This window comes from Lipophrys pholis (genome assembly GCF_963383615.2).
Source record: "Lipophrys pholis genome assembly, chromosome: 15".
Lineage (NCBI taxonomy): Eukaryota > Metazoa > Chordata > Actinopteri > Blenniiformes > Blenniidae > Lipophrys > Lipophrys pholis.
In genome coordinates, this window is record NC_137642.1 from 5,665,616 (window position 1) to 5,686,497 (window position 20,882).

The 20,882-nt window shown below is 41.8% G+C and overlaps 1 protein-coding gene across 1 annotated transcript; it reads right to left on the reverse strand.

Annotated features, from left to right (window-relative positions):
* Positions 1–768: 768 nt before the first annotated feature.
* Positions 769–4,631, reverse strand: six3a (SIX homeobox 3a). The gene is made up of 2 exons (XM_080482067.1): positions 3,656–4,631; positions 769–1,911 (listed from the first exon to the last, which is right to left on the reverse strand). The coding sequence occupies exons 1-2, from the start codon at positions 4,345–4,347 to the stop codon at positions 1,719–1,721; spliced, it is 885 nt and encodes a 294-aa protein (XP_080338193.1). The 5' UTR covers positions 4,348–4,631; the 3' UTR covers positions 769–1,718.
* Positions 4,632–20,882: the final 16,251 nt, after the last annotated feature.

The window sequence follows — 20,882 nt, forward strand, 5'->3', positions numbered from 1 at the left end:
GTATTCACTAGCAACGGTAAACAAAAGGGGAAATAGCACTCAGATTTTTAAGTGCTGCACGACGTTGACGTTTGCCAAAATTTGTATACAGCGGCAGTCATACGGGACGAGTCCACCTTAAGTCATATAGGTTTAAATCACGGCTGTAATAATAAACAGATGTTAGGTTGCATTTTCAACCCATGTTCCGGACGGTATGATGAATAATGATTAAACGATATAGCAATGGGAATAAAAACTAAACTCACTGAAAGTGGGTTCAGCACCCTGTCTGCGTAAAACCTGCTTAAAGCCACGATGAACATTAATGCTTCCACAATCCAATAATGACCCAACATGAACATGTGTTTAGCCACTTATCACTCCTCATCCTTAATCGGATGGAAAGACGGACATCATGCAAAGAAGTACAGCAAATTGAATAATGCATTTGATTTAGAAACGTATGGGCTGCATAACAACCTCGCAAGAAGAGCAAAAAAAAAACAACAACATTGTGAATGTGCTAATGTAAATAAGCGCTTTGAGCCACCCTGGGGCAGCAAAGACGCGAGGGGGTGGAGGGTGGCGGGGTGGGCACCCTGTAGACTCCAATAAATCAGCTATCACACTCTTCATATATCATGGATGGGACATATATATTCTTTTTTCCTGTGAGGCAAAATGTGGTTGGCAACATACGCCATTAGCGATCCAATGAAAAAAAAATTTAATAAAAAAATAAAAAAAAACAACCAACCAAAAGTAACAAAAACGCCTACAGCACTTCAGTTGTAAGTTTTGACAAATATTTTATGTAGGAACACCAAGTCAAGAAAAGTGAGGAAGGGATAGAAAAGAGGATGACACGGGGGAGAGCAATAATTATGTACAAGCATATTTCTACACGTATATTACAGACCGGGAGAATGATCGCATTATTTGAGATATACATAATTCAATATAAAATTTTGAAAATAAAAATAAAAATCTTATACAGTCATAAACGGTTCCGTTCGACATTTTTTGACCATGTACCCCACACAGGCAGTGACAGAAGTGTATTTTTAAAAAAAAAAAAAAAAGGTGCTTACGACTTAAAAATGATTGTCTGATGAACATAAAGTAAAAAACAGGATTGCATCTTGTCTGCATGGCAGCTTCTTCACCGCCACCATCGTCATCATCATCATCATCATCATCACCATCATCATCATCATCATCATCATCATCATCATCATCATCATCATCATCATCATCATAATCATAATCATCATCATCACTTGGACTAAAACCGGAGATGGGAAAAAGTGCGACGAAGACACCAAGACGATCTGTTTTTAATTCCCTCTGATCGAAGTTCCTGATGAAAAAAAAAATATTTATATCTTGCATTCAGGTTATTTTCCCTGATTACAAAAATAAAAAATAAAAACAATAATCATAAAAAAAAAAAAAAACATGCAAGTAGTCTAGTAGTGGTGGTGGTGGTGGTGTGGGGGTATGAAGAGGAGGGGGAGGCGTGGGTCCTTTGAAAGCGCTTTTTAATAAAAAAAAAAAAAAAGACGTGCTTTTATCTCTTTTTATTTTAATATTTATATCAATCGGTCCTTTTTTCATCCGCGATATTTCATAAGTCTTTTTTTTTTCTTCCTCTCAGGTCCATTTTCCCTGTAAATATTTCTCTTTTTGTTTGTGTGTGTGTTTTTTGTTTTGTTGTTTTTTTTTTCCCCTCCGTATCATACATCGCACTCCGAGTCACTGGATGTGACGGACAGGATGGACGTCCCGGTATCAACTCTCTCTGTCATACTGGACACGCTGGTGGTGGGACTGGCCGCGGTCGACGGCGACTCTGCCGAGCTGTGAGGGGTGAGGCCGGCCTCTGACAGGGACCTCATACCGGTCGGTCCTATTGCTTGGTGTTGGAGCCTGGAGAAGAAAAAGGGGCGACGAGGGGAAAGGAAAAAAAAAATTGAGAGAAATGGCAATTAGACCTGAGAATGTCCCTCCTGCCTTTCCCCTCCTCCTCCTGCAAAATAGGGGTTCAAACTCGCCTTTTCTTTCCCCCTGCCGGCCCCAGCCACGCATGCATGCTTTTATCAAACAGCCAGCTTTCAGGGGACAAACCGCAGCACTATTTAGACTACTAAATGTTGGAAGAAATGCAATAGCGTTATATCTGTTATGTTTTTCGGGATAATTCTTAGACAAAAATAAAGCCTGTCACCGCGCAGGTCAGCAATCTGAGATATAAGTCACTTGTCTTGTCGGTACAAAAAGCATATAATCCGAACTAATGTCTTTCAGATAAGCAGTTTGATGCATAATGTTTTAATACTTTGTGCGTTTCTTTTTTTAATCCCGTCTTGCTTTATTTATAGAAAGCCCCGTTACCCTGCACCCCCACAGACAGTTTGTTATTGTTTAAAAAAAACAACATCAACAACAAATGCAATAAAACATATCCTGATTCTCTGACAGAAAGATATTTCAATGTGATGGAAGTGTATGAATGAGTGGCGTTTTGATCCAGGTTACTCCAATCATCCTAAATGTTTATCTCCACTGCACTCATGATAATAACTCCATCACGGCGGGATAATGTCAGTGTGGAAATATATCTATTCATTTAGCAAAAAGATTAGAATACATTCATATGGCTTAGTACTCTCCGAGGTATTTTCTAATCAATTATAGCATTTCAATGGAATGATACCACACTTAATGTTATGAATACAGCCTATCTCTTCAAATGCCATTAATACACATGCTCATTTTAGTCCAGTAACTTCAATAATATTAATGTTATCCTTTGAGATATGTTTTTCCAGCATTACTGTCATATTTCATGATAAAACATTATATGCATCATACATGTGCTGTCTGAGTAAATAAATCATTACACAGTTCTGACAACAAAATCACCATCATATTTAAAACTATTTGCAAATTTACATTATTTCAACATATTTTTAAAAGTGCAAATACAACTGATTAACTTTTGGTAACCAACGTTTAACTCGTCGTGTTTAATCTCAAATTAATAAAAGAATGTTCATTTTGTTATTAAAGTGGAAATATTTTTTAATCTATAAACATGTTTAGTATCGTGGTGGTGTTACATGTATTATGTAAAGAGGATCATTTTAATGATGCTTTTACTTTTACGCAAAATATAAACAATGTATTTTTCACATAAGAAAAAAAACCCTCTGTGCATTAAACTCTTGACCACTTGAACTACAAATATGATTGTGCGTTTTTATTAAATTGCTGAATTATTCACTGTTATTCAATTTCCAAACTTGAGTTTTAACGGTTGAAGCGTTTATTAAAAATGTGTTTAAAAATCTTCAAAAATTATTAATCACACAAAATTTTTTCATATAAACCTCTTTTAGTTTAAGTAAAAAAAAAAGTCATTTTAGGAGAGTTTTAAGGGTAAAAGGAATAAACGTTGTTTTGTTTTATGCGGATTTGACTTTATAACCAAAATGTCGCCGCAGCTCTGCTCCGTCCACCTGACAGGCGCAACCATCGCCTCTGCCACAAGTAAAACAGTCCAAACAAACATTTTCCTTTCTTTTTAAAAACGCCTGTTTTAAACAAACTTTGCTGTGTCCGTGCATTTCTAATATTTTTACGTGAGGTTTCAAAAACAAGCGTGACCAACCTGTTTTTGGCCGCCGCGGCTCTGTCTCGTTGCCTCCGGTTTTTAAACCAGTTTCCGACCTGTGTGGGAGTGAGTCCAGTGGCTTGAGCCAGTTCCCTTTTCTTGCTGGGGTTTGGATATGGGTCCTGAAGGTACCACTCCCTCAGCAGGCTCCGTGTCCTCTCTTTGAAACAGTGCGTCTTCTGCTCGCCGTCCCAGATGGTCCGAGGCAGCGGAAACTTCTTCCGCACCCGGTACTTATCGACCGGTCCGAGGGGACGACCGCGCAGCTTCTCGGCCTCCTGATAGTGCGCCTCCAGCCACATGGCTTGCAATTTGCCGTGCGAGTCCTTGGTGAACTTGTGGTTTTCCAGGATGTGGTAGAGGTCTCTGAAATTCCCCGTGTGGAACGCCACCACGGCGCGGGCGCGCAGGATGGACTCGTGCTTGTTGATCGCCTCGCACGCTCCCGGAGCCACCGGCAGCGACCAGAGGAAGCGGCCCAGCCGCTCGATGTCCCCGGTCTCCTCCAGCGTCTCGCAGACGCTCGCCACCTGCTCCGGGGAGAAGTTGAGGGTCGGTAGCTGAAACATGGACAAGTCTTCTGGAGACCTGGTGGTGGGAGCGCTGTTCGCCAGGAGCAGAGGGCGATCAGCGAAGTTTGGCAGGAAGAAATGGGAGGGATAAAGCTCTAAAGGGGATCTGAAAACCATGGAAATGACCTGAGAGAGAAAGAAAATTATCGAGAAAAAGGGAAAAACCGAAAAATCCGGCTAGTAAAAAAGATTGAATGATTCAATGGCTATCGCCTAATGACACCAGCCTCATAATATCTCCCCCCTAAATCCGCCGTTGAGTGTAGCATTGAAACATTTTGTTTCCCTTTTCTATTGGTCTTCTTGGTGTCGTTGTAGCGTTGTCATGGCAGCCCTGCCAATCACTGTCAAGCGTGCCAATCATTAGCCAGTACGTAGCGCGAGGCTTTCACCACTTGTGCAGCACGCACGGGGGGTTATCAGAGTCTGCGATCTCCACAGCAACCCTCCCACCGCACCGCGCGCATCAGGCGCGAGCCGGTGCGCGCTATCTGCTGAATGGAAAGAGCAATTAGAGGGTGGAATATTATTGCGATCTTAACGAGGCTCGTTAAAGCTAAAGAAGATATGTAGACTGGAGATGCTTAGCAGAGCCGGGAAGGGAGGGAGGGAGGGAGAGAGAGAGAGAGAGAGAGAGAGAGAGAGAGAGAGAGAGAGAGAGAGAGAGAGAGAGAGAGAGAGAGAGAGAGAGAGAGAGGGAATGAGGGAGCTTTAAATGGGTGACAAATGGACAACCGATGACTGCTACACGGGAATACACGTATTGAATAGAAGCGAGTCAATTTTTGCATACTTTCCGCTTTAGGAGCGTTCTTTTTTAAAGAAAGTATTTTAATCTAATCTTTTTTGTGTGTGAGAGGCAAGAAGGCGTTAGTCTTCTGTGTTTTTTATCATCTCTCTCTTTCTCTCTCTCGCTGTCGTGCAATCGCTTTAAATGTTCTCGCTTTCTGAAATCTCAAACTGTAAGACAGTGTCTCCTCTAGTTCAGGACCCTGAGCTGATTTGAAAATGTGCGTGCGACTGTGATGTGAGCATGACTTTCCTCGCCGGTGTGTATTTGTGTGTGTTTGTGTGTGTGTGGTCACTTTATGCTGCAGTGTGATGCCGCTCCCCCCCCTCCTGCTGTCCCCGGCCCAGTCTGTGGGACGCTGGGTGCAGCCCTGGCCCCCTGCCCGCTGCCTTCTCTCCAACCCACTAAATTTATTGTTCCAAATGAATATCGATGCGCAGCGTTGTGTTGATTAAACAAAGAGCGTGGTATTGTAGTTGGAAGACTAATTTGCCAATGGCATCGGCCTGGTAAGAGTTTATCACAGTTTTCATTGTCCGGCCCCTGTAATTAAAGCCATTAGTATTGGAATTACAATCAAATGGCAACATGAAAGCTTCTTGGGGACATAAAAGCAGTTTTCATGTATTTGATCTAGTGGTAAGGACACGATCAATGTCCACATCCAGTCATAGGACTCGGCTTAGCGGTAGCCACGGCGGTGTGATTTTCATGTTTATGGCTAAAACGGCTTCATATTTAGACAGGGCTTACAGGGTGTTAAAATAGTGTGAGTTCACTCTAACACGAACAGTGCTCACATTGTGAAAGAGCCGTGTACAAGGCGTAGCATCTAGACTCCGCTTAATCCGCCCTCAATAAAGCTGACATAATGATCCTAAGCCGCCTTTCTACAAAATCATTCAGGAATTCAAAACTTTTCCTTCCCTCTCTCTCCGATTTGCACATTCTCCGGAGCTGGCCAGATAGACCACCGACTTCAAGCTTGGAGGGACAGTGAGTAGATCAACACATGCATGCATAGACAGTGCAACCTGTTTTTATTGACCATTTAACCCTCACTGACACACTTTTACAACTGCAGGTGCCTGCGCGTAATTACGCATGCGAATAGAGGCGCACATCTATTCCTGGGTGTCTGGATGGGGTGCAAATTGTGCAAAAGGTGTGAGGTGTATGCGGTGATCTTAGGGTTTTTGGTTTGTTCCTTTTGGGGGTTGTGTTTTGCGTGAGGGGGGCAGGGTAGTATCTGGGATCAAACCTGTGCACTGCGCTGTTCGGAGGACTAATTCCAAGTGGCACTTGAATTGGTCCCGTTGGAAAACTCCGTGGACTGGAAGTAAAGGCTGGTATTTTCATGCTGGTGTTAAAACTAACCTCCTAACCTATACTCTCTCTCTCTCTCTCTCTCTCTCTCTCTCTCTCTCTCTCTCTCTCTCTCTCTTCTCTCTCTCTCTCTCTCTCTCTCTCTCTCTCTCTCTCTCTCTCTCTCTCTCTCTCTCTCTCTCTCTCTCTCTCTCCCCACATTAAGTTGAGGGGACAAGCTTAGCAGCACTACAGCAGAATATGCAAAGCCTCCTACCTGACAGAGTTCCTTGTAGACCAATTTGGGTGATAACCATTCAAACCCAGGCTGCAGGTATTATCCAGCATTATGTTTGGGAGGAGTCCTCAAGCAGGCGATTCGGAAATCGCGCCGAGAAGAGACGAGGTGAAATGTAAAACCTGAATAGGGGATTGAGGGAGGAAAGCCACTGGTAATTCACATTCTTTTACATGGCTTTTGTTTACGTTAAGCATGTAATTAACACCCCCCCAAACAAGTTTATTCACCTGCCGTAATTGTGTGTTTATCCGAGAGCTTGCTGAATGTTCCGAGCAGCGGGGGACGGGAGCTCTGAATGCACGTCCAGCATTTAGCGTCTTCTCCGTTTACTTACAGCCTAAACCTCCAGGCACGACAACACAAACAGTTTTGTTTTTTTTTTGCACCGTGAAACACTGGAAGTGTGTTGGTCAAACACTTCTGCTTTCCTTGGTGACTCCATCTGAGTGACTTTCACTGTGTTGACTAATTTATTTGTTCGACTTTGTGAGGGAAACTTTTATTTTTTTTAAATAAATAAAGTTATTGAATTTGTTGTGAAAGAAATAGGCCACCATAGTGTTTATTTGATGTTTCCGGTAGATATTTTGATAGGTGTTGTAGCTAAATCACAACTTCCCATTCTGGCAATCAGCTCTAAGTAAATTACTTTCATTATCACTCTGTTCCAATAAGAGGAGCAAATAAACAAAGCTGATGTTACGTCATGTACGGGAGTGAGAAAAGAGAGAGAGGGGAGATCGGATGAGAGAAAGAAAGAAAAAGGTGTTGACTGTAAAAGGTAAGAGGGAAAGAGAAAGAACCCACGAAAGAAAGGGTCTTGTTTTATTTTTTGCTCCCTCGTTGACCCCGGTTTGGCAGAGGCTGCTCAGAAAAGGCTGCACACCCCTCCCTGGCAAACACAGGAGAGGCACATGTGCCTGCTGCTCCATCCTGGATTCATCTCAGCCAAACACAGGACGACACTTTGCCAGGACGAGAGGTGCGTAAAAACAAAAATCCACATTTACAGCTTTTGTCTATTTTTTCAAATACATTTGTATTGAATTTTTAATAAATTATAAAGAGCATTAATTATATATATAGCTATAATGAGAATACATTGTCCTGTTCTGAGTGTAATTTTCATTTTACTTTTGTGGAAAGGAGTTACTTTTCCTTGTTATTTCTTGTTTCGTTGGTCCCCTGCAGAGCCGAGCAGAGTGCGCGATGTCTCCTGCGCACGGGACGGGACCGGAGGTGGCGCCGCTCTCACTGCTGCTTCACCCATCAATTTCTGCTGGATTGCCTCGGAAATTCATCTGCGACCCCTGTAAGTGCTGCCTCTTGACTCGACGCAACATGACGTTGTCAGAAATGTTCGGGAAATTGCATTCTTTTTCGCACGCTTATTATTTAAATATTAATTTCAAGCAGCTTTTTTTAGTCGACTGAAGTCCTCTTCGAGGTGACAAAATTGGATTTGTGTTTGGTGTGTTTCGAGCACCGGGGAGATGTGCGATGCTGTCGGGATGAGGCGCACGATCCTCTCCGTCCCACGCTGACCATGCCAAGGTACGGAGACTCAACTACACTGTAAAAACTCTCCTTCTCCGGATGACATTTACTGTGGAGCTAAATGTTGAACATTTTAATTTCTACATTCAAAATGATTTCGTATGCAAAAAAAGTACCAATGCACCGACAAAAACGACACATTTTTTATGAATAAAAAAATCAATTAATAGCTGAATAAATTTTGATTTGTTTTTATTGTTTCTGCCGTGCATCAAACGTGTGTAACTACTTAACTGCTTGTGACTGAATTTCAATATGTTTAATAAAGCAGACTCGAGTAGAACTTGTTAAATAATATAAAACATATAGCTTTATATTTTTTTTACAGTGCACTCTCTCCAGCTTGCAGATAAAGCCAGTGCCCAGCTGCCATAATTACTGTTTTTTTTTTTTTTTTTTTTTTTTTTTTTTTTTTTTTAATTTTTGGGAGGTATTTACTCGATTGTAATTACCTTGTTTATGATTTTATTAATAAGATGACCTCCGGTGTCAGAATAATTAAGTCAGTTGCAGCACCTTAAAACTGTAAACACTTGTTAAATTAGTGCTTGTAATCACAGATGCAATAGGTCAACTATCTGTGTGTTTGTAATGTCACACATGAAATACGGCATCGCTTCAATTATAAACGAAACAGGATGCTTGAATACATGCAGTTTATGCAGGAGTTGTCACAATGATCTGCCATTGTGGCGCCAACTTTAATAGCAAAGCTGTTACAAAACGTTTTTAACATCTCTTTCCTTCTCTCTCCCTCTCTCCCTCTCCCTCCCTCCTTTCTTTTATTGTTTTTATTGTGTGGTCTCATTAGGGGGACTTCCTGGCAGGGCTGGGAGCTTGTATCGGAGCTGTCCAATCAGTGTATTTACACGGGTTGTTAGCGACAGTTAATGAGGGCTCCTCCCCGGGCCGGTAGAGAAAGGCGCCTCAACATTAAGATTTACCTTGTGTCAACTCGTTACTTCTAATGAACCTCCATGCAAAAGCCTCCTCGTACTCAATGGAGCCGTGCGCCCGGATCTTGTGTGTGAGACCCTGGAAGAGTGGAGCTGCAAGCCTACCTCCCTCTCTTCCCCCCGCCACCCCCTTTTCTTCCACTCACTCATGGAGAGTCGCTTTTTCTCTGCAGGTCCATGATGCGTGCATTTATGCGTGCGTGCGTGCATGTGTGTGCACGTGATGGCAGTGTGAGGGTGGGTTGTGCACATATCTCCGCCTTTACAAGATGGCACATTTAGAGAGCCAGTCCAGTTCAACTGCTATTGGGAATAATACATTTGTCATCATTTTTGAAAAAGTTAAATTTTTCAATTGTTTCTTTGTCACTGAACGTGTGACCAGAGACAGGACAGAGCAGCAGCGGGGTGTTTGTGTTTGCGTGCCCGTATCACAAACCAGAAACGTCTTCTATTGTTGGCTGAATGAGGCTTGACATGTCAGCTTATTGCCTCTGCACAAGTAAGTTCATTTATAATCGTCCTCCTCCTCCTCCATCCCCCACGAGAGCTCCGAGCACAGATAGGGCCCCGGCCCCTCTGTCCACCCCTCATCTGGCCCCCAGTGTGGCTTGTTGAGCCGCATCAGCAACACATCACTGCCCCTCAATTCAGGTACAAACTGGAGGAGTTTGGCAGATCCCTGAAGTGGACTCCCCTCTTACTCTTCCAAACCACAGACACCACTTAAAAATCAATTAGAGCCGTCTCGTCTCTCCCTCCTCTGCACTCCTCGTTTCAGAGACAGGTGGCTTCCAAAACATTTGGGAAGATGTTTAAAACTGAAAATTCAGCCGAGATTCATTATTTCCCATTCAACATGGGTGCAGTTGCGCGTCATGACCACTTCAGATTTCCAGGGTTTACTGCTTTCGTCAAACTGCATATTGTTGCATCCTCTTATTTGCTATATTTGCAGATTTATGTTGTATGACTGGAGGATTTACCATTTCTTGGACACTTATCCATCCTGCAGAAGGAAGCAGGTGACAAAGTGACCACTCCTACAATTTATTTGGTCTATTCTACACTGAAAACTGTCACTATGGCTTACGATTTACTCTCACTCTTTCTCCAAGCCAATCAGTCCACAGCTCGCACCAACATGAGTTTTTCCTCCATGTTGCAGAGATGCAGCAGTATGACACGGAGCAGCAGCGCTGGAGGAAGCCGTGTGCTCACTCTTCCAGGTAGATGGGCTGATTTGAGAAAAAAACAAAAAACAGAAAGAAAGAAATACAATGGGTGCATATCAGACGCGTTGCCCCGAGCTTTACACATGATGATCACCTACCGTCCCTTAATGACTCTTTATGAGACGAAAATAAAACCCTTCCTCACCTACTCAGCTTATTTCTCCGCCCATCTCCTGCAGAGATCAACCATTAAACAGCCTGCAGGAGTCCAGAAGTGCACTTTGGATTGAGAAGTGTCAACTTCAATAGACAAAGTTACATCAGCAAAAATGTTGGAACATCTCCCTGAAAAAATATGATAGTTTTGAATTTGGTTGTCGAGGCTGATTAAGCTTCCTGGCTGATGCACATGCAGATAGGAGTCGTGTCGATGGCCCTTTAGCCCGGCGTCACGGCAGCTGACAAGCTGTAATTACTGTGACTGACATATCGCCCTCAAAGCTCACGGTGAGGATGTGGATAGCAAAGACAGCATACAGTCCAGACGACTCAACTCTTTGGCCATACGGAGTCCCTTTTAACCTCTTGGTTCAAATGCTATCGGGCTGGTTCCACTGCTGACCTTTTCCTCTTTAACATTTCAGTAGTGAAATAACCTCTTATTTGTAGGCTAGTGATATGGCAACGGAGCCCATAGAGCAGTAATTACACCCTGTAAAACTAATATAAGAATGAGCCTGGCACGTATTCAACTTCCATGTAAGGTAAGGTAATTTGTGAAGTTTCAGTACAAACTTCTTAATTACTCAACCACAGTTAACAGTCATGTGTCAGTATAGTAAAGTTATTCAAATGTGTGGTACTTTCACTTGGCTTTGGTTGGTTAGGTCTTAGAAACTTGCACTTTACTGCAGTTATAGGCCCTAAACTCTTAACAATAGTTTCGTTTTTGCATTATGCACATAACCCAAAAGACTTTTCAACAAAGTTTATATTTTTGGATTTTATAGTTTGAGAATATTTCCTTGCCGATTCTATTGAACTTTAACGCATTGAAGTGTAAATCGTGCGTAAAAAGAGATGTCTTCTATTATAAGAATGTGTTACTACCATCAAATTGATGGTTAAACTCACTGCAATAAAATGAGGTGATATTTCTGGTGTTTGTCTCGCATAATCTTCCTTTTTGTTTATCAAATAAGGAGTAATGAATAGGCAAAGTACAATATAACGTTTTTCCGCGCGAGTTTTCTTTCGGAGCGCAGCAAAAAAAAGAAGTCTGGGTCTCTCGGCGGATAAATGCTTTCATTAAAGCTCCATCCTCTAATCGACCAATGTGAGTGATCTATAGATCCATATCGAGTAAACCCCCATCCCCCCACCCGTGTATGTCTGCATGAAGGTTATGTCACTGTGTCAGCCACAGTCCTGTCACCACCTCACAGACTGATTGCTGCAGTGTTTGCATGGCGAGCAACAAACAAATCCGACCCCCCCCCCCCCCCCCCCGCCCCTCTCTCTCTCGCTCTTTCCTCCTTCACTGCAGCATTTGACATTACTCCACTCGATTGCCCGTTTACCCCCGAGTCAAGTTTGAGGCAGGAATGAAGTGTAAACGAGGTGGGTCATGTCATATCCGCTCAGTGTGCCTGGGATTGTTGGCCTGCACGGCTGTGATGATTGTTCCGGAGAACAATTCCTGCAGAGGACCAGAGAGGAAGGCAGCGATCAGAAATATGAAAGCATCTGGTTGGACAATATACTCCTGTTGTGTCCATGAGTTTCTAATGTCTGTCTACCTGACTTACACTAGTTATTATTACTACTGTTATTCGAATGGTCATTTGGGTAATTATCAGATTTAATTAATTTCTGCTGTAATAATATTTTAGTGTTTTCACTCTGGATTAAGAAGTACATTTTACGAACCCAACAGCATATCTTCACCTGCACACCAATTAGTAAGCAAATGTATGTAATGTAATTTCTGCTTTTACAAAAATGAATCGAAAGAGTCCCAACGTTAATTTTAAGTGAAAAGAAGAATCTTCAACAAGTGAAAAGTGTTACAACATATGTATTAATTAGCTGATTTCATAGTTTTCTTACCTGTAGTGACGCACAATAAACCGTTTTAAGAAATAAATCATTCGTTGAGAAACAATCGCTTGTTTCCCTAAATATAAATGACACATTGATGCTGTATGTTCCTAAATATTTTCATTATTTATATTTTAGGCAGTGGGTTTATGAAGACTAAACTATTCTTTTCTTGTAAGTTTGTCATTTTTAACACACTGTGAAAACTCTAATCTCTATGGCGATAAATAGACCAGGATCAGCAACTAAATAAACAAATTAATACTTCTAATGGTTATGTATTGGCATTACTTCATTAGGTGGCCACGAGGCAAGGTGTCATTCTGTGAGGTGACGGACGCAACACTCTCAGGTGCGTTTTTTTTTATTTTTTATATTGTCTCACGCTGGCTCCGCACTCTGCAGCCAATCAGATGTGAGGAGCGGAACTAACGTTCTATAACTGGATATTACCTTACAGGATAATAACGGAGGGGTGCGGCGGCGGTGGCTGCAGAGGAGCCGGTTACTCTCGGGTGAGCTGCGCCCGTCCAATCTGATTTGTGTACGCGTCTCCCGTCTTTTTGCACGCCAAGATCAATAACTGGTGTCTGCGAGAGGTGGAGGAGGAAGAGGGGGCGGGGGTGGGTGGGTGCAACAGGTCAAGAGGACCTGCAGTGTACATCTGCGCGTGAAACAAAGGCAGCATGAGAAGTTAGTGAATTGTTTGCGTCATGCAGTGCGCACGATGGAAAATTACAAAAAAATAATAAAACAAAGGCATTATTATCATTATTATTATTATTATTATTATTATTATTATTATTATTATTATTATTATTATTATTATTATTATTATTATTATTACCAGATAATTGCGTCCTATGATCAAAATTAACTTTAAAGGTCTAATATTTAACGCCTGAAGGGACATTTGCGAATAAAATACAGCGCACATAGTGTTGCATGTTCCAAAACCGTATGAATCAAGTGTCTAACGGTCGTTGTAGAGATCTTTTGGTTCACCCCACTAAATTTCAGTTCGAAAAAACACGTCAAAAAGCCCCACGATGGTTTTCACTTCTTATTGTCATTACTTCACGTGGGCCTGTCAACGCGCCGATCCCGTCTCCCAAAATGTTTTATTTCTGATTGATTGCTGGGGGGGTCTTTTTGTCTCCACGCTGGGTTGATTGGCTTGTACAGTATGTTTGTATCAGGTTAGTGCGCTCACCACGCACACCCACTCCCTGCTACCGAAACCATAATGTTTTCATACAGGACACACACACACACACACACACACACACACACACACACACACACACACACACACACACACACACACACACACACACACACACACACACACACACACACACACACACACACACACACACACACAATAGCTATCTTACCACCACACTAATGCAAATACATAAAACACACATTGAAACCAGGCGACAGTCACCACAAGTGTAATTTCCTCAACACAAACTGAATAAAAACACCTCAAAGACAGTGGCCTTGACCCACATCCGTCTTTCGATGCACCACTTTGAGATGTTTCAGCTTTATCACTGCTGTTCCTTCATTATTCAGGTTGAGATTATTAGCTTTGGATGGCAGATGTCAGAGCGTGATGGAGATGTTTATGTTTGACTGATTTAAGGAGCCATTATCCCGCCCGCTTATCAAACATTCATGTGTGGCAGCTGTAGTTGTGGATCTGCCCTCCGACGTGTCTCCTGTGGCCGCTTCGTTTCTCTTCTTAAGCAACCACGACCTTTCCACTCAGTTAACCTATTATCTTTTAACGTTCAAGAGACGGCTTAGCTCCTTCCGAGGCAGAAAACAAATCATTTGAAAGCATTATATAAAGCTTATATATCAGAGAAAATAGGCTCTGTGCTACAAAGCATCCCAGAGAAAACCAACCTTTAATGGCACAGCCAGAAAAATCAAACAACTATAGATTGTTGGTCATTTTAAAGTGAGATCTTGACACAGAAGTCTGTAAGTCACCATTAAACGACACATAATTGACTTTTTGTTGAATACATACTAGTATGTAATACATCTACTAAAACTATCTAGTTGTGACTTTCTTATTGAGAACAAAGTAAAGGAGAAATTAGAATGAAATGAAAACATATATATATATACCCACTAATAGGGAACGTGAGCTGGGATTAGACCGTCGTGAGACAGGTTAGTTTTACCCTACTGATGATGTGTTGTTGCAATAGTAATCCTACTATATAATCCTAATATATATATATATATACGTGTGTGTACATTTCCAAAGAAAAATGAAATGATTCATTTTCACTCAAACTTGTGATAAGTCATGATAGAGTTGAGTTATAGTAACACTTTTTTATTCTTATTTTTTTAGGAGCCTTTTTCAAGTATCAGTATATATACTGATTCTAAAATATTTACTGTTAAGTACCAAACGATTCGAAAGTGTGAAAATGTGAGTCAAGATTGGTTTGATTGATCTAATTCAGTCGGTTGTGATTCCCCTTTTTCTGTGAACTTTTATCCCCATAGGGAAAAATTAATAAATGAAAAAATTTAAATTTCTCCGTGTAACACTGGGCAACATGTCTGATTTTTAAAAGCTGGGGAAAAAAATCCCTGCAGTTCGTGTTTGGAAATCATATTTCCTTTCTCTCTGCACAGAGACTCCAGCGTCCATGTCTGTTTGTAATTGCCCTGTGAAACACGGTGGTTTTCATTCCTTTGACCCCTCCGTGCACAGCACGAGCACGCGGCTCCCCCCCTTCCACACTGACCCTCCCGCACAATGCCGCGCGCGCGCGCGCGCGCTCTATGGTATGCGGGCCAAATGTCGTGCAGAGGTAATGGGAAGTAGTTCGGAAGGTAAGGTCGCGGGTTCACGGCGGGGTTAAAGAGACCCGTCCGCCGCTCCTGTTTGCTTTTTCTCTATTTTTTTTCTCTCCTTCCTACAGGAGGAAGTGTCCAGTGTGCGCCACCGTCCTCACCCCGCAACAACCCCGTCACTGCGCGGGCCCTGTTTGTTTTTCTGCGTTTATTAAACCTTTCCCCCGGCAGGAAAAGCACCGATATCACCACGTCACCGCTTGCTGGTGAGTTTAGCGCTTTACGTCCCTCCTCCGCTGCCTAAGAAATCTTTTGTGTTTTTGGTTATTGTGAAGTCTATTTATATCTCCGCATGTTGGCTGGCAGGCCGCTGCACTTTGTCCTGGTTCATTCTCCCCAAGATTTACAATTTGTCACCTGAAAAACAGAGTTAACTATCTTATGCTGGCAGGTTTGTGGAGAATCCTCATGTAACTTTTGAAAGGATCCAGACTGAAATGTTCTTCCTCTCACTGCAGAGATTATTATTATCTCATTAGGGATAACTGCCTGCAGGTCAGCGGGTTATCCATCATTTAATTGCCACTGCTTCATTCAGGCCTTTGACCATTTTAGAGTTTTTAACCTCCTTTTCTCTCTTATGTAATGAGAATGTGTTAATTATGGAAATATAGTCTCTATAGTATGATGTATATTCTTCTTTTATGAATTAAAGTGAAGTGCTGATGAATAAAGACTTTGATTCTCACATAATCAAATACTTTTTGGTTTAGTGGCCTATTCTATTCTATTCTATTCTATTCTATTCGATTCGATTCTATTTTTGGTGTTTTAAGCTGCACTTGTTTTAATTATAAAGTTTTAACAGTTGACTTCAGCAAACAATTAATCTCTTAACAGATTCAACTAATATTTTCTTCACTTAAGTTACAGTTACATTTCTTGTGCAGTGATTATACCTTTTTATAGTTTCTGAAGAAAATAAACATTTCGACCAGCTAATTTGGTGTCACTCGTACTTTAAAAGTTCAGAATTTATCTTTAATCATGTGAGAAAATCATGTAGAAATTACAAAATGAAATACAAATTTCCTGAGAAAAGCTTGACTTGGGTTGTACTATTGATATATTTCATACAAATAACATATTCAAACCTCTTTAAAGTTGTTTTCATCTATTATCTAAGTGCAAAATATGTTGGAAAAGCAAATTAATGAAATGACTGCAGATTTAATTTTTAAATAATTCCTTGAATATGATGTTTAACACCACATTTTGTCATATTTAACAGAACAATTACAATTCATACACAATTTAAAGTCACCATAATATTGTGCAGAGATATATAAACAAAACATCCAAATAATATATATATACGTATATATATATCTTTTTTTTTTGCCACTTATTATAATTTCAAAAAATTCCTTACAAGAGCAACTAACTCCTGTTCAACAAACGATTGCAGCCCACTTGAACAAAAAGTACGGGTTGAAGGAAACAGTGTGTTCGCTCCTTCCTGATGATGACCTCCGGGACTAAATATGTGAAAACTTCCAGTTTCTCAGAGGACGACAAGACGTACAAGAGAAGAAAGCCCACAGAAGAACACCACGTGCAGATTGTTCACTTATAGGAAGGAACAACCGAGGGGGAGAAGGGACGAGCAGACAAGATTCAGAATGTGTGGAGAAAGAAAGACGAATGGAGAAGTCATATATCCTCAAAGCAGGTGATTGAGATTCATCTGACAGAAAGAAGAGAGGAACAGAGACGGAGAGGCAGGAACAGAGGCTTTACATTGGCATGGCGAAGGCCTGCTTTGTTGTTATCCTCCCCGTGTTTCTGTCTTTCTCCCCGTCTCTCATCCTCTCTCTTTCGCTTTGTGTTGGTATGGAGTGATCCATACCCGAGACGGAGAGAGAGGGAGAGTTTGGTCGTCTGCCTATCTCCTCCTCGCCATGGCGCCCCTGAGACCGAGCAAGCAGGGAGAGCACACACACACACACACACACACACACACACACACACACACACACACACACACACACACACACACACACACACACACACACACACACACACACACACACACACACACACACACACACACACACACACACACACACACACACACACACACACACACTTTTAGCTGCCACAGAAGAGAACAGCTTGGCTCTGTGTTACACTGAAAACCCCACTTTCCCTCAATCAGACAGACAGGTAGACAGCTGGGTGTTACGCTAAATCCCTTCCCCCATGTGTCCCTCCTAACAAGGGCTTCGCTCTTACTGTCACTTCTCTCTGTCTGTTGCTCGTTTTATCACACGTCTCTCGCTTGTGAGCACAAGAAGAAATCCAGCTCTGGAATATGAAAAAACCCCCAAAACAAAACACAGATATAATTGTTGGATTTGGAGTAGTTTATGAATAGTTTAGAGGACACGCTGGAGTTTCAAATTGCCAGATTACTCAACAGGAGCAGAAACTGAAGACGTTGAAAATAAAACATAGTGTCTGCAACATAAGTGTTATCGGTCCCTCTCTTGTCTCTCTCCATCCTGACCCCAAGTTCAGTCCCGCTAAGCACCACTTCACCCCAAAGCCCAGTGTGTGTGAGTGTGGGTGTGTGTGTATGTGTGTATGTGTGTAGAAAGCTTTTTTGATTTCTTGTGTGTGTGCATGTGCAGACGACTGAGAGCGAGATGAGAGATGGATGATGGTCAGTCTTGGCCTACTGACTCATCCACAGAGAGAACAGTGTTGATACAGGAATGAAGCCATCACACACACACACACACACACACACACACACACACACACACACACACACACACACACACACACACACACACACACACACACACACACACACACACACACACACACACACACACACACACACACACACACACACACACACACACACACACACACACACACAGAGGCAGCCTCTTCCCATCAGTCTTTTGTTGTGCTTGCCAGTGTTGATGATCTCACCAAATAGCACGACTAAGCCTCAATAGCCAGCGAGTCTGTCAGTGTGGCAGGCAGACAGGCAGCCAGTCAATATGCCCATCAGTCATCCAACCAGCCAGCCAGTCACTTGGGAGCAGCTAATTCTCAAAACAGTATGTTATTCGGCCAGTCAGGCAGGTAGCTCAATGTCACATAAGATGTCATGTTGTGCACCGGGTCGTTTGCATAGTCTACATAGCTTAGACTAGATTTGACGATAAACTCTGGGATTGTCTCTAAAAACTGACATACAGAAAGAAGAGAAATGGAAGAGCTAAAAAAAAAAGAAAAGTGTCAATGCTTCCCTAAGATATCCTCTGAACTCTTTGAACATCATGTGAGAACCCCTGCAGTATTGGCGCCGATATAAACTCTAATAGTGGTGTCAAGTCAATAACAAACCCAAATGTAATCCCGAAAACAGCGAGAGTCAGCACATTCATGTCCAGGCACGATTTCCACAAACCTATCCACCCTTTTACTTCCACCAGGTTGAGCTTTCAGTATCTTATCTCAGGTCTCCTTCCTCCCAAAAAGTCTGAGAGGCTGCAGCCGATCAGGTCCTAACAAAGAGCAGGAAAACCCAGCTCGCAGTGTTTCAAAGCTCCACGGTTTGTTTGGGGATCTCTGCGTGGTGAAAGACCAAAACACAATATTTCAGTAGCAGTTGTGAAGTGTTTCCACTCAGTCTCTGGGGTCATTTGGTAGCATCCTGGTCACTGTTCCCATGAGCCAAACAACAGCAGTTACACGGCATCTATGCAGTGAGAAAGCTTAAGCTTCAAAAATCTGTTTTGTTCATATAGTGCTAATTACAGTACAGCCATCTCATAGTGATTTTAGAGAGGAAAACACAACAATCCCAAAGAGGACAAGAAATTTGCTCTTTTCAATATTTAGAAACCTTTGCAGGACCAGGAAGTTTTCTAAAAGTACAGAAAGAGAGGGAGCACAGACGACATGAGACAGACTGTCATCATGAATATCTGGAGTTTGTACAAAACGGACTCATCAGGGCAACATTAATCATATTTATCCTGTATTTAGCTCTATTTCTTATTCTCATAATGAGTTATTGAGATTAATCTCACTGCATTTCATGCAAATCTTAATGCATTTGTGCAAAATATATGGAAATAAAAAAACAGTTTCCTGAGACAAGTCGGCGCTTTTCATTTAGCGCTCAAAAATAGTCGCGAAGGTTGCGTTTAATCTCTTCACATTTGTCTGTAGGACAGAGAGAAAGCGTCGCTTCATGTTTCACAAAATGCACCCAATCAGCTCAAATCCATAAGCACTTAATATTTTCAACGTGTGAAATTCAGTTCCTGAAAAACACAAAAGTTCCTTCCCATTTTTTTTTTTCATTCTTTATTTAAAGCTGTCAGATAAGTGTGTGCATCAACTGCTGTGGGAGATGAAAGAAAAAGAAACAGTCTCCATTGTTGGCATCTCTAAAAAGACACTCTGAACACAACATAGAAAACTGAAAAAGAGAATAATGTGGTCTAATCGATTGTTTACTAGATAATAGCCTTGTTGTTACTTATCTAACACTACCTGCCTGATTGAGTTTCACTTCCCTCAGGCTTTCCCACAACTGTCATTTCAGAAAAAAGAAAAAAGAAAAAAAAAAAAAAGACAGAGCATAGGACAAAAAAAATAGATTTATTAATTTATTTAGTTATTTTAAATGAGAGTCAGGGTTGAAATGCTAGCGGTGTGCCTGATGAGCATGAACAAAACACAGAGCCGGAGCTGGAATATTCCAAGAACAACTGTATCCGTTGTTGTGCTAATCCTAAATGAAATATGTATTCAGTAAAAGGATTAGGGCGTCCAGTGTCATAAAAGAAACCACTTACCAGCACCAAAGGTAATTTGTAACCTTAGCAACTGCTTGTGGAAATGAATGGAGGATTAGGATTGGCTGCAGCCAGCGTTGTCCTCATGCAGTCAAAACAACCTACACACTCTCACACACCCAGCGTTCAGTCACACTGAAGCACATGTGTGCACATAGGAAAGCCGTGGAAAAGTTTGGGAAAAGTGAGGGGTTTTTTTGTTTTTTTTTATAAGATGTGAAACTTTGAAATGATTGTGAATTCCAGGAAGGATTATTTGTATTGCAGCTTGTCTGCTTTTGGTTCAGATCAAGAAAAACTGGAACAGGAAGTCTGTTGGTGGATGGAAGCTGAGGTGACACCTCAGGATGAACTACGGGCTAACTGTAATTAGAGCGCTTTGCCTTTATTTGTTTAACCGACACGTGTGGTAGAGAGTGTTTATCTCTTCCTGGTTCTTTGTGTGCTCTTTTAATCCAGGCCTTGTATGACAGGTCTCAGGAAGCCGAGGCCTCAACTGTACCTGCAAGTTCTCACATTACACTTAATGATGTCAACTCACGCTTGAACAGGCAAGGTGAGTGTGTGTGTGTGTGTGTGTGTGTGTGTGTGTGTGTGGGTGTGTGTGTGTGTGTGTGTGTGTGTGTGTGTCTGTGTGTGTGTGTCTGTGTGTGTGTGTGTGTGTGTGTGTGATGGCTTCATTCCTGTATCAAGTGAAGAGGCTGACTGAAACATACTGTAAATACATTCATGGCGTGAGGAATATGCAGGTGC

Bases quoted from the DNA above. Each gene is read 5' to 3' on its own strand.
- six3a (XM_080482067.1), bottom strand. From the start codon at position 4,347: ATGGTTTTCAGATCCCCTTTAGAGCTTTATCCCTCCCATTTCTTCCTG. The intron at 1,912-3,655 runs GTTGGTCACGCT...TTTCTTCTCCAG, and splicing joins GCCGCGGCGGCCAAAAACAG to GCTCCAACACCAAGCAATAG.